We start from the raw sequence: 13422 nt of genomic DNA on the forward strand, positions 1-13422 counted from the left end.
TGTTTTAGAGGACATGGCCACCCCGCCCCCCCGCCCCCCACCTTCTGAACCCTCAGCCCCCAGTAGTGCTCGTTGACTTTTTAAATAAGGCTTTTATTTTTATGACTTGCTGGCAAAAAACATATAAACCTATCCAGTCAGGTTTCCATTTGTCAGTATCACCAGGTTGTACTTAGTGTAAAAAAAAAAAAAAAAGCCTTTGCAAAGGCAGGAAAAATGTAATAACTAATAACCAGGGCCAGATTAGGGGAGCCAAGCACAGGAGCGGAAGACTAGGAGTCCCTGTGCCCAGCAGTCTTCCATGCTTCCCATCAGTGGACAAACAATGTACAGATTGAAATATCATCTAGGTCACGTCGCCAGCCATGTTTGGAGGAAAATTGGTTCTTCAGTTATGGTTCTGGCAGGAAGCAGGTGACACACGCAAACAAATACACTAATAAAGGGACCAGGGCGGAGGCATGGGCAGGACAAAGGGAGACCAGTAAAGGCTAGTAACAGAGGCGGGTTTTGGCTCCCTCAGGCCTGAGGAGGAGGGCGAGGGAGTGGTTACGAACCAGAGAAGGCTGTGACTGTAGCTGTGGCTGTGGGAGAGGGCTGTCCACAGGTTCTGTGGCCTCTAGGACCTCCCTCCAGTGGAGAGCAATGAGGAGAATAAATACCTGGACACTCCTCTAGCTACTACCCCTGCCTCTGGTGCTGGTGCCGTTCACTGAAGACAAAAGGCAAGGCATATGTCCATAAATGGTGAACTTCAGAGTGTAGAGCAGGAAGGAAGAGTGGGGAAACGGTATAGAGCAGTGGTTGGCTCTCAAGCCACACGCAACTGTTTGGCCCCTTGAGTGTGGCTCTTCCACAAAATACCACAGCCTGGGCAAGTCTATTTTGAAGAAGTGGTATTAGAAGTTTAAGTGTAAAAAATTTGGCTCCAAAGGAAATTTCAACCGTTGTACTGTTGATATTTGGCTCTGTTGACTAATGAGTTTGCCGACCACTGGAATAGAGAGAAGTGGAGCTCATCCAGGCACAGGTGGGAAAGAAGAATAAACAGGACGGACCAGAGAAGGGGCAGAAAGGCAAAGTAAATGTTCAACCTTCCGTGGGATTTGCACCTGGGATTCTGTGCATGAGGCTTTGAGTATCTGAGAGATGCTGTGGGCCCTCCACTTCCCCAGGGCCATCCCCAGAGAAGCAGCCCTCACTGTGGGGACCACATGCCGAGCTCCCCAACAGCCACAACCCATGCTCAGAGCTGCTGCCTGTTGATTCCTGCCCAGCTTGGTGGAAGCACTCTCTAGGGAGCGGAGAGGACATGAGAAAGCACAGGGGTGCCAGTGTGGCGGCCGGCACCAGACCACTCACGGCCACGTCCAGCGACTTTATTAGTTAGCTCAGAGCATCGCCTGTCAGAATCTGAAGGAAGCAGAACGATGAGTGACTGTGAAGGTATCTGTGTGTTTATCTTATCTTCAGCTATTCATTTCAAGAGTTTGAGTTATTATTAATATGAGGGCCCGGTTTCTGGCAGCTTTTCTCTTCGAATGGGTCTATGCCAAGCTGCCAGTTATCCAAGGATTCAGGGCCTAGGATTATGCTGACAGGGAGCCTCAGAGCTGTGACGGCAGAACAGAGACTTGGGAATAGACATTGCATTAAAGAGGGATCAGCATTTTGTGTGTAGTCCTTCATGCCCTTTTGGCTTCATATTTCAAAAGAACAGCAAGTAAAATAAGAGCAGGGACAGCCTTTAATCTTGTGAAAATCAGAGAAAAGCTGGTGACCAAGAAATTGCTCAGCAAGTTACAGAGATTCACCAAATCTGAAGAAATAATGAACTGATGGTTTTGTGTACTTCATGCAGGGTGAACGCCTGGGAAAGCAGTGATGGCTGATTTACCATATTTTGCTTACAAGCAGTACAGTAGTGGTCTCAGACTCTTGACCACTGATGGTCTTGGCAAATTTTTTGAAGAAAGGGCTCAAGAAAAACTTCATGACAGAGTATACTACCTGAGAGGTGAGGTACTGGGGTACCATGGTGAAGTCCTACACACCACAGTCTCTTTAAAACATTGACATTCAGCCCTGGCCGGGTGGCTCAACTGGTTGGAGTGTCATCCTGCATACCAAAGGGTTGTGGGTTTAATTCCAGGTCAGGGTGGGGTGGGGATGGGAGGCAACCAATCAATGTTTCTCTCTTACATTGATGTTTCTCACTAAAATCAGTAATATATATATATATATATATATATATATATATATCCCCTCAGGCAAAGATTTTCAAACATGCTAAATATTAAAACTAAAAAAAAAAATCAAAATAAAAAAAATCAACATTTACATCCTTTCCATAGGCAATAGCTCATTTGTCCTAAAGCTGAGTAAAGGCCCTTATTTAGTATAAAGGAAGTAATTTTGTGTCCTTGAATAAAAAAAAAAATTGTTTCTTTGTACATCCAATCCATCCTCCCATCTGTAATTGCAACTCTACTGGGAATGACCATGAGCTGTTGAGCCATGAGATGGGAAAAGAGAGTAAGTGTCATATCACAGGTGACCCCACTTCCACCTACAGAAGGATCCCCCACTGAGCCTCATCACTTTAGCCACAGGCAGGGGCCCTGTTGCCAGGTGTAAGAATGTTCAACAATTATGGGACTGGGTAGGGAGGATGTGGGACTGTATTCCTTCAGTTACATCTTGACTGCACTGTACTTGACTGACTTCTGTTGCTTGAACTTGTCTTTCAGCATCAATTCAAACTTATTAAATGGCTCTTCATCTTATCTGTGTTCACCATCTACTCATTAGCAGACCAGAAAGGAGGCTGGCTCGTTTCGTTTTCCTGTCAGTCATTAAAAGGGGCCGGGAGCTTCGATAAGGGCCTCCACGTGGATGACCACGTAGGTTGGAGCTGAGCTGTGGAGAAAGAAGTGGCCCGTCTTAAGTCTTAGAACAGTGGTTCTCAACCTTCTTGATGCCTCAACCCTTTAATACAGTTCCTCATGTTGTGGTGACCCCCAACTATAAAATTATTTTCGTTGCTACTTCATAACTGTAATTTTGCTACTGTTAATGACTTGTAATGTAAATATATGAGTTTTCCGATGGTCTTAGGCTCTATAGCAGCGGTTCTCAATCTGTGGGTAGCTGTAGAGCCTAAGACCATCGGAAAACCCAGATAGTCACATTATGATTCATTAACAATAGCAAAATTACAGTTATGAAGTAGCAACGAAAATAATTTTATGGTGGGGGGTCACAACATGAGGAACTGTATTAAAGGGTCGAGGCATTAAGAAGGTTGAGAACCACTGTCTTAGAAGAATAACACATACTATTTAATGCACTAGCATTTCTCAAATGCTGCCTGGCGGGGGTTGTAACTACTGTAGACAAGGCGTAAAGAGAATTCATTGACCACCAGAACTAATTTTCTCAGTTGCTTTCAATCCCTGCTGACCCAGTCATCCCTACAGACCATTTTTTTTTTTTAAGAAAGAAAACTGAAGCACCATGATAGCCATCTTGTGACTGTGACCAATTGCCTGCTGAACATTTTTAATGTCCCGAGCCTCAGCAGGAAACCACTGAATCTCTAAATTCCTGTCCAGCAGAATGAGTCTGATTGTGGATGGTCTGGTTAACCCAGATTGCCTCCAGTGCCTGAGGAAGTTGATATTTTCTCATTATGAAGACTTTCCCATCTAGTGAACACTACAAATAAAACTGCTCAGAATCAGTCTGAACTGCCTGTTTCTGTGGTAGTGAGCCTCTGTCTGGAGAATAAGTCTACACCATCTTCTTGGGGGCGGTGGAGCAGAGCTGGAGGGGGGGTGGAGGAGGTCAGCCAATAGCATTACAAGGCATTCTGAGTGTGCAAGAATGACATCCAAACGGATGGGCTCCATCAGTTGGAGAGGAAAGCTTTGTCACCAATGGGATTTGCACCCTTGGCCAGATAGCAGTATCCAAGAAAAAGAAATAAAAAACACACAGCATCCACATGCCTAAATATTTATTGTTTGTATTTCCCATACTTTTCAAATGTGAACTTGTGTCCTGAAGGTGGAGCTTTAGTTCACAGGAAGATTGGGAAGGGGCAACTGTGCCTGCACAAACTAGGGCAGAATCGGCAAAGAATACATTTATATGCCTTAGAGTCTCCTACATATTTCATGCCCAAAAGTAGGCACAGATTCAGATTTCTTTCCTGATAGGAGCCTGCATACAATTAAATGGGAGGGAAAAGAAGCCCGCTCTCAAGAGTGGGGCTCATGGCCCCAGTAAAATGGGGAGAAACTAGCCATCAAAGCCATTTGTACTTCTTGATGGTCGTATTTTTAAGATGTTTCTGTTTCAAAATGAGGCAGCAATGAATTGAGTAGTGATCAAAATGCCACACTATAGAGTATGTTTAATCCAAATAGCTCTCAAGATGGTCTGCTACTGATTGTAGCAACTCGGTAGGACTTAGAGAAATTACTTGGTTACCAGTGAAGTAAAACCATCTCTGCAGTGGGACTGAAGTGTTCCTTCTCGGCACATAACAACGCCGCCACAGCCGGCTATGATGGCAGTGACGATCAGTGTGCTCTTCATCACTCAAAATGCTAGCTCACAAATCCCCTGCTATGCCGTGATGGGTTCTGTGAGCTTCTGCAGATGTTTCTTAGATACCACTTTCCCCATTTCCAGCAGTGCAAATATTCTTAAAGCGTTTCAGGTGGGCAGGGAATGGGCGCACGGCCTGATTACTTTGGAGCAGAGAGAGAGCATCTGATCTGCCTTGTTTATGATCAGATGTACATGAAGCCCGTAGCTCAGGCCTTTCCCCTTCCTCCTCCACCCTTCTCAGGGCACCCCAACCATCACCACAGCAGAAACAGCAACCTTGTACCTCATGGGAAAGCATTTGCCTCCCCCCCCCCTCCCCCCGACAGGCAAAGATAATGCTATCCAATTTCAAAGAAGGAAATTATGAATGGAAAGATGACCCCTCTGAATTCAGAATGTGAGAGTCACTGATGGAATGATTTGATCCATTAATGGCACATTTGGGGCAGAAACTCACGTTTCTTTTCTGCTTCTTTCCTTAAGCCACCCGAACTCCTCCTGCCTTATCCCTCAGCACCGGGGAGAACTTGAAGCATTGTTGTAGAAGTTTAAACCTGGATCAGCTGCTCCTTCAGGAGGCCTCAGCATCTGTAGGAGGTCCACTTATCCAACCCCCCCCCATCAAACAAACAAACAAAAAACAAAACAGCTCCACATAGATCCTGTTTAGAGTGAGTGGAGAACTGGGAGAAGACAGAGGGTGCACCCTGTCCCCTCCCTGGAGCCTGGAAACAGCCTGGGAAGGGACAGAGACCATTTCCCACAGATGCCTAGGGTCCCCAGGAGCCCATACTCCCCCCAGTGGCCCCTGGGATCACCTGCCAAACTGGAAGGGTGCTGGTGTGGTGCTATCAGCTGCAGCTCTGGCAGCTGGGAGGCACTTGTGAATCCTCTAGGATGCCCCCTGCTGAGAAACCCTGAAGCTTCACCCAGTGGAGGTAGTCACTGAGGTGTGCAGTGATTCAGAAATACAGGGTGGGGCAAAAGTAGGTTTGCAGTTGTGAGTGCAGGAAACAGTTTATCCTTGTATTATTATTAATTAATTATTGTAAGCCAACTTTTGCCCCACCCTGTTTATTGTGCTTCAGAAATTCCTGATGGTTTGGGGGCTGGGGGGGGGGGGGGCAGCTGCTAATTGCCCACTAAAGGAAATTGGTGAGACCTCAGAGGGACCAAAGTAAAGAACTGGGAAGGGATGAGAGAGAGGACAGGCCTCTAAGGCAGTGGTCGGCAAACTCATTCATTTGAGCCAAATATCAACAGTACATACAACGATTGAAATGTCTTTTGAAAGCTAAATTTTTTAAACTTAAACTTCTTCGCCGAAACTGATTTGGCTCAGTGGATAGAGCGTCGGCCTGTGGACTGAAGGGTGCCCGGGTTCGATGTACCTTGGTTGGTGGCACATCCGGGGTAGAGGGTGTGCAAGAAACAGCTGGTCGAAGATTCTCTCTCATCAATGTTTCTAACTCTCTATCCCTCTCTCTTCCTCTCTGTAAACAATCAATAAAATATATATTTAAAAAAACTTCTTCTAATGCCACTTCTTCAAAATAGATGCACCCAGGCTGTGGTATTTTTGTGGAAGAGCCACACACAAGGGGCCAAAGAGCCGCATGTGGCTCGCGAGCCGCAGTTTGCCGACCATGGCTCTAAGAAATAAAGGTTCCTGTTTCAGGATTAGAAGGCTGGAAAAGGGAGGGGGGGGGGGGAGGCGCAGCATTTAACTTGGGGAACTTTGGTCACACCTGAGGAGAATGCTCTCTGGGTAGTATTGTAATGGCCACAGGTGGCACTTGGTTAGAAGGTGTAAGTGGCCCTAGAGCTGGATACAGGTTAGAATCTTTTAACAGCAGCACCGCTTCCCGCCCCCCCCACCCCCCAGCCTCCGCAGGTTCCCTAAGCTCTGCATGATCATTCTTCTCACTACTAAGTGAGAACAATACTCACTAATTAATAGGGTTGTTATGGGTATTAAATGAGTCTTCCATAGTGAATTTAGAACAGCACCGGGTATGCAGTAAGTGTTTAACAAATGCTAGATATGATCAGTAAGGTCAGAAGGTGAGTAGCACTTGAAGGGCTGGGTTTGAGAGCCTGGGACTCGGTTGCCAAGGGAGATCTGAGACCCTTTTCAAATATGGGAGCTCCAGCGCCGGGATTGTCCAGGATCAGAGCTCGGGCGCCTGCCTTCCCCCACCTCACTCTTCTGACCAGGGGAAACCACCCTCCTTGATAGGGGAGCCCCTGTCCCCCGAGCCTCGGGCTCCTCCCCGTCTCCCGCGGGCCTCCTCAGGGCCTCCCTGCCGCGGTCCACACCTGTCAACCGCCCTCGCAGCCTCCCCGTGGCCCAGCCCCCAGGCCTCAGAGGCAACCAACCCTCTGGTGCCCGAGGTCGTAGCTCCGGGTGTCTGGCGTATCCCCCCACCCGAGCTCTGCCCCGCTGCTCTGGTAAACAAAACCCTAGCTTCGGAGCAGCCCCTCCGGCTGCCGAGCGCGGGAGCTCGCCGGGTGCACCGTTAGCGCGCCCCGGAGCCCCGGGCCAGCCAAGGGGCATGGTGGTGGCGGCGGCGGCGGCTCAGCTTTGTTTTGAATAGATGAAAGAGGCCACCTACACAGTAACCCAAATTACCAGACCTCCCTCCTCCCTATCGCACGGAATCAGGAGGGGAGGGGAGATGGGCGTGGAGGGAGGGCGGGCGGGCAGGAGGCGGAGGGCGGAGGAGGAAGAGGATGAGGAAGGGGGCCAGTTGCATCCCACTTTCACAATGGGAAAGTGAAACGCACCAGCGCACCAACCTCTCCAGCCCTCCCCGCCCGCCGCGCTCCCCCCACCTCCGTGCCTCCCCTTGAGAGAGCGACCGCGCCGCCCAGAGGAACTCTCCGGAGAAGAAGGGCGAGGAGGAGGAGGAGGAGGAGGAGGAGGAAGCGGGGCCGGAGCGCGCAGGGCTTGCCGCCGCCGCACAGGCTGCCGGAGCGAGCCCGCCGCGCGCCACCCTCCCCGCTCCTTCCCGGGCGAGCGGCGGGGATGGGGCGGCCGCGGGAGCCTGAGCGCGCGCAGGAGCCGCCGCCGCCCGCGTCTCCGTGGCCGCGCGCCTGAGCCGCCGCCGCCACCTCGCGCCCTGCCCGGGGGCGACCCCCCGAGCCCCATGGAGGTCTCCCGGAGGAGAGCGCCGCCGCGCCCCCCGCGCCCCGCCGCGCCGCTGCCCCTGCTCGCCTGCCTGCTGGCTCTGGCGGCGCCCGGCCGGGGCGCGGACGAGCCGGTGTGGCGGGCGGAGCAAGCCATCGGAGCCATCGCCGTGAGCCGGGCGGACGGCGTGTTCGTGGCGAGCGGCAGCTGCCTGGACCAGCTGGACTACAGCCTGGAGCGCCGGCTCTCGCGCCTGTACCGGGACCGCGCGGGCAACTGCACGGAGCCCGTCTCGCTGGCGCCCCCCGCGCGGCCCCGGCCGGGGAGCAGCTTCAGCAAGCTGCTGCTACCCTACCGCGAGGGGGCGGCCGGCCTCGGGGGGCTGCTGCTCACCGGCTGGACCTTCGGCCGCGGCGCCTGCGAGGTGCGGCCCCTGGGCAACCTGAGCCTCAGCTCCCTGCGCAACGGCACCGAGGTGGTGTCCTGCCACCCGCAGGGCTCGACGGCCGGCGTGGTGTTCCGCCTCGGCCAGGGGTCGCCCTGGTACCTGGCCGTGGCCGCCACCTACGCGCTGCCCGAGACCGAGACGTCGAGCCGCTGCAACCCGGCGGCGTCCGACCGCCAGACGGCCATCGCCATCAAGAACACGGAGCGGCGCAGCTTCGACACGGACGAGCTGGGCCGCCTCAAGCTGCATGGCGGGGGCGCGGGCAGCCTGCACTTCGTGGACGCCTTCCTCTGGAACGCCAGCGTCTACTTCCCCTACTACCCCTACAACTACACCAGCGGCCACGCCGCCGGCTGGCCCAGCATGGCGCGCATCGCGCAGAGCGTCGAGGTCAAGTTCCAGGGCCAGGCGGCCCTCGACTGCGGCCACGGGCACCCCGACGGCCGCCGCCTGCTCCTGTCCTCCAGCCTGGTGGAGGCCCTGGGCGTCTGGGCGGGCGTGTTCAGCGCGGCCACCGGGGAGGGCCCGGAGAGGCGCTCCCCCGCCACCACGGCGCTGTGCCTCTTCAGGATGAGCGAGATCCAGGCGCGCGCCAAGAACTGCTCCCGCGACTTCGAGGGCCCCGAGCCCAGCTGCGTAAGTGCTGCCCCGGGCCGCCGCCGGGGGGCGCTCCTGTGGGAGCCGCCGCCGCCGAGGCAGAGCGGGAGGGGGACCGGGTTGGCGTTTACCGGCTCCGGGATGGGGTTCACACAGCCCCGTGGCCGCCCGACGCCGTCCTCACACGGTCTGCGAGGCCTCAGGGACTCTAAAGCAGGCCCGGCGGTCCCCAGAGGGAGTGGAACAGGGGAGGTGGAGAGGGCAGGAATTAGGCTCAGAACTCTAAACCTCAGTGCCGTCCTTCCCTGTCCAGACGCGGACGCTTGTTTGGGGCCGAGCCACGCATGCAGCCCCACCCCCTCCCTTCCCTAATCGCTAACGCAGGTGTATGGTTTTAGCTGGTTCGTGTTGGCTTTGACCCCTTTCCTCAACATGGTTACCAAACAGAGTGCCCTCCGCAGACAAGCCACTTCCTAAAGGACTTGCCACCACACCCCAGGCCTTGCGCCCCCCGCCGCCACGGTAACCGTGGGATGCGGTCTGAAGAGTTGGTAGCTTGCTGGACGCGGGGCAGAGCCGGCCTGCAAGGAGGATCTCTGTTCAGCGAAAAGGAACCCTCAGCGCGACCCAGCGCAGGGGGGCGGGGCTGTGGTTGTGCTGGGGGTGCGCTGTGGTCTCCCGCGGGGTGGGGGAGTGGGTGGGCAGGCAGAGGTGGCTTTGTAGGAAAAGCCTCACCCTGGTGGGGAAGGCAAGAGAAAGTGTTGGGGTGCGACAGGCAGTGTCTGGGCTCCAGACTGCCTGACTAAATCGCGGGGGCTCAGAGGCACCACCCTTGTGTTGTACCCGACCAGGCAAACAGCGCCGGCTTCCCTGAGGTTCCCAGGGCAGCCACAGCTGACTCTTGAGATTGGCGTTTCTTTGACTGGAAAATAAAGCAGCGGTTCAAGAGGGTCCGGTTGATGGGGATTATGGAGCCATTGTGCACTTCTCAGAGGCCGTTTTCCTTCCAAGGCTGCTGGCACATCTACTCCACATATGGCTCCTGAGAGGCGAGCCTGCTGAGAGCCTCCTTTATAACTGGACAGAAATCAAAGAGCAGGAATTAATGGCTACAGGTGTTGCTATTGTTTTGGCATAAAAGGCGTCAGGGAGGCAAGGGAGCAGTCTCCACTTGGAAAATGTGTTGTGTTGCTACAATTGTGTGGGCATAGAGGGGAGCATTGGCTCTAAGGTGTATTAATATGTGTATAGAAAGACACTCCCACCCACACTCACTCCTTTCTCTGCAAAACCCATCTTACTAAAGATCAGCCCTATTTTCCAGGGAGAAAAAAATAACTGAAATCCTTTACAAGGCTCCTTTAGAATGGTCATTTGCTTGTTCCACCTTGCCTATCAGTTGCATGCTGATAATGCCTTCATTTAGTCACTTGTATAATTTTTTTAAAAGCATAAGTGACATATTATGCACCCTAAAGGGCTTAATCTTGCTATACACATATAATTTAATATTTACTATATGTCTTTATTAGATCTTTATATTCTGTAGTTCGAATTTGGCAAAAATTATCACCTTCCACTCCTCTGTTGAAAGACTTGAAAATACCCCCAAATATTACTTGTGTCAAGCTTAAGTCATAGTTGGTCTCTTGGGCTAATGATAAGACAGCTCGAAGGCCCACAGCAGGTACTAACAGTGGAAGTCCAAGCTTTGCCATCTGACAGCTGTGTGGAGCCAAAACATTTCTCTTGACTGCCTCTCTCTACCCATTGGGTCCTGGAGGACTTAGTTCCCTTCCAAACGCAGCAGGCATCCTGAATGCACTCAGAAATCTGTGTTTTGGCTCGGTCAGGTGTTCCTACTGGTGCTGGGATGAGGAGGGGAAGGGGCAGTCGGAGAGCTGTTTATCATCTTCACGGGAGCTTCTGGGAGAGAGCTGCCCATTTGAAATCAAGCGAGGGATAAACACATGCTGCCAGAAATCTGGAATTGGAGAAAGAAATAATTAAAAGAGGTCCCTCCATAGCACTTCTTGCTGCTGCTATTTATTGAGAACTCCCAGTGTGCTCAGAGCTATGTGTTCTGAAAGATGTGGTCTCTACCCCCTGAGCTTGTCATCCAAGTTAAATAACATACTCTGGTTCAAACAATAGCATGTCATAGTCGCACAGGTGGGAGCGTGGAGTTTTGCTTTCTCTTTTCTTCTTCCCTCATTTAAGTAAATTTCTTGCTGCTACTATGCACGAAAAAGCCTCCGTGGAATGGATTTTCAAGAGGGGCTTAAATGGAGGGGGGGGGGGAGAGGTGGTAGTTTTGCTGAAAAAGCTGACTATTTTCTAACTTATTAAACAGGCAGATAGGATACTTCATTCAACACACATTTGTTTGATGCCTCCTAATGTGAGCAACGCTCTGTGCTGGGTGCCACTGATTTTGCTGAAAGGACAATGGCAGGTTGCAACCCCATTTAATGGGGTCATGGGATCAGTGTGCCTCCAGTTGTCACTCAGAACAATGATGTCATTTGAATGGCATTTGTTCTGCATTTTATTTTCAGGTTTGATTGTGTTTTGCAAAAGGCAGGCTGAATGATAGGTGCCTAACACAGGAGACAGGCTTGAAACACTCTAGAGGGAGCCTCAATAGATTCCAACAGCGGTTCCTTCAGAGCAGACAGTCATTTGAACAGTAAGCCACAGGCAGCGAGGCACAGGGCGGCTAGATGTGCTTGCCTTCTCCCTCTCCTATTCGATGGCTTGCTCTGATTTTCCATCTTCAATCAACCATGGGTAGCAAAGTGACAGGAGTGACTGGGTTGTGTTTTCTCGTTTCTTGGCTCTTTTCCTACCAATCACAGGTTGCTAATTTTCTTTTCCTTCAGCTCCTCCTCCTAAGGATGCTTGTGCCATGAGTGTGTACTACTCAGCCTTTTACATACTGGGCTGTTGCTTTTTTCTGCCTTGCCACCAACTTTGCATCCCCTTTCACAACTCCAGCAGGTTAGCTTCAGCTCATGAACATGCCAAGGCAGCCAATTTCTGTAGACCTTAATAAATAATAGCCCTATAATAATGATGGTGATAACTCCAGGAAATATTTGCACTGTGCCTTGCCATATATTATTTCTAGTGAGCCCCTCATCAAGTCTGTGGCTGAGTCTATGAGGAACATTCCCATTTATCTGATGAGGAAGCACAAAAGAATAAAACAGCGGGTGTCAGCGCTGAGATCTTGCAATGTCGTCTTGTGTATTTTTTCTACTTTGGTGGTTCTCAAACTTTCCCTTGAAAGTCCCCTAACTGAAAAGGCAGCAGCCAACCTCCCCTAAATGTGGGGTTGAGGTTGGAGGAGACCCTTTGAAATGCATTTTTTAAAACTTCGCCGAAACCGGTTTGGCTCAGTGGTAGAGCGTCGGTCTGCGGACTGAAGGGTCCCAGGTTCGATTCCGGTCAGGGGCATGTATATTGGCTGCGGGCACATTCCTGGTAGGGGGTATGCAAGAGGCAGCTGGTCGATGTTTCTCTCTCATCGACGTTTCTAGCTCTCTATCTCTCTCCCTTCCTCTCTGTAAAAAATCAATAAAATATATTTAAAAAAATAAATAAATAAATAAAACTTCATGTGATTTTTTTTCATTCTATTTCCTAACATATCTGTGTGCTTTGGTTACTATAAAAAATGAATGTTTTAAATGATGTATAAGCTAATTAATTTACTTTCCTCCCTCTCTACACCCCAGCTACTCCCTGCACACCAATGCACTTGTGGAAAGTGTTTGTACCTGAGGTTTGAAGTCTGACTGTTCCTGGCTTGTTTAGCTGCCACAGTTGGGTCCTGGGATTGCTTGTGGTTTAAACATGGTGTGCCCCCCACTCCTCCCCCCACCCCCCACCCCCAGAGATACTGAGAGGGATGTGTTCTTATCCTCTTGGCCAATGGGACCAAAGCCTGACATAATTTAGCTGTCATGCAGACAACCACAAAACACTCACATGCTCTCTGGCAGACAGTAACCCAAGACACTTCCAGCTGCTGCATGCAGAAGTGATGTCCCGGGACCACTTGGCAGTGCAGCCTCCTTGACCTCAAAGTCCACAGTCTTCCTGTTATGTTTTTCCTCCTTTGGTTTCTGTTATGATCCCCATCTCACCATTTTGCAATCTGTAGGCTAGACAGTGATTTTTACCCTGATATATACATTTGATATACAATGGTGGATTTTCAAAGCTCAAAACCCACTCAGAGGGAAAAATCAGTCATGGCTACTACCGTATCTACTAGATAGCTGTCATGGCCAGGCTTTGTCTTAAGCACTTTACATGCCTAATTTTTTGGTTGATTCTCACAGCCATCCAATGAGGCAAGGACCATAGGTATTATGATGATTTTGTAGATGATAAAATTGAGGCCCAGAGAGCTTTAATAGGTTCCACAGCTGGTAAATGGCAGAGGCTTTAGGACCTGGGTGGTCTGGCCTCGGACAGTCCGGCACCATGGATAGTGGGTGCTGGTGTCTGTTCTATCCTGTGTGGAGCTAGCTGGACCCTTGCAACTGCTCTAATAAGATCAGCTGTTTGCGGACCTGAGACTTATGATAGAACAGAGAATCCTTGACCATGAACTGAGTTT

General features: G+C 51.1%; 1 protein-coding gene across 4 annotated transcripts in view; it reads left to right on the forward strand.

The window, feature by feature from the left end:
* The first annotated feature begins 7299 nt into the window (after positions 1-7299).
* PLXNC1 (plexin C1) overlaps positions 7300-13422 on the forward strand; it is a 163328-nt gene continuing 157205 nt past the window's right edge. For 2 of the 4 annotated variants that reach the window (XM_036455663.2, XM_045588341.1), the window contains exon 1: positions 7300-8831. In XM_036455663.2, coding sequence (XP_036311556.1) covers positions 7767-8831 — 1065 coding nt within the window. In that variant the 5' untranslated portion in view covers positions 7300-7766. The remainder of the gene's footprint in view (positions 8832-13422) is intronic. The other 2 variants (XM_036455662.2, XM_045588340.1) reach the window with 1 other exon arrangement.

Source organism: Pipistrellus kuhlii, unplaced genomic scaffold (assembly GCF_014108245.1).
Source record: "Pipistrellus kuhlii isolate mPipKuh1 unplaced genomic scaffold, mPipKuh1.p scaffold_m20_p_3, whole genome shotgun sequence".
NCBI classification, from domain to species: Eukaryota; Metazoa; Chordata; class Mammalia; order Chiroptera; family Vespertilionidae; genus Pipistrellus; species Pipistrellus kuhlii.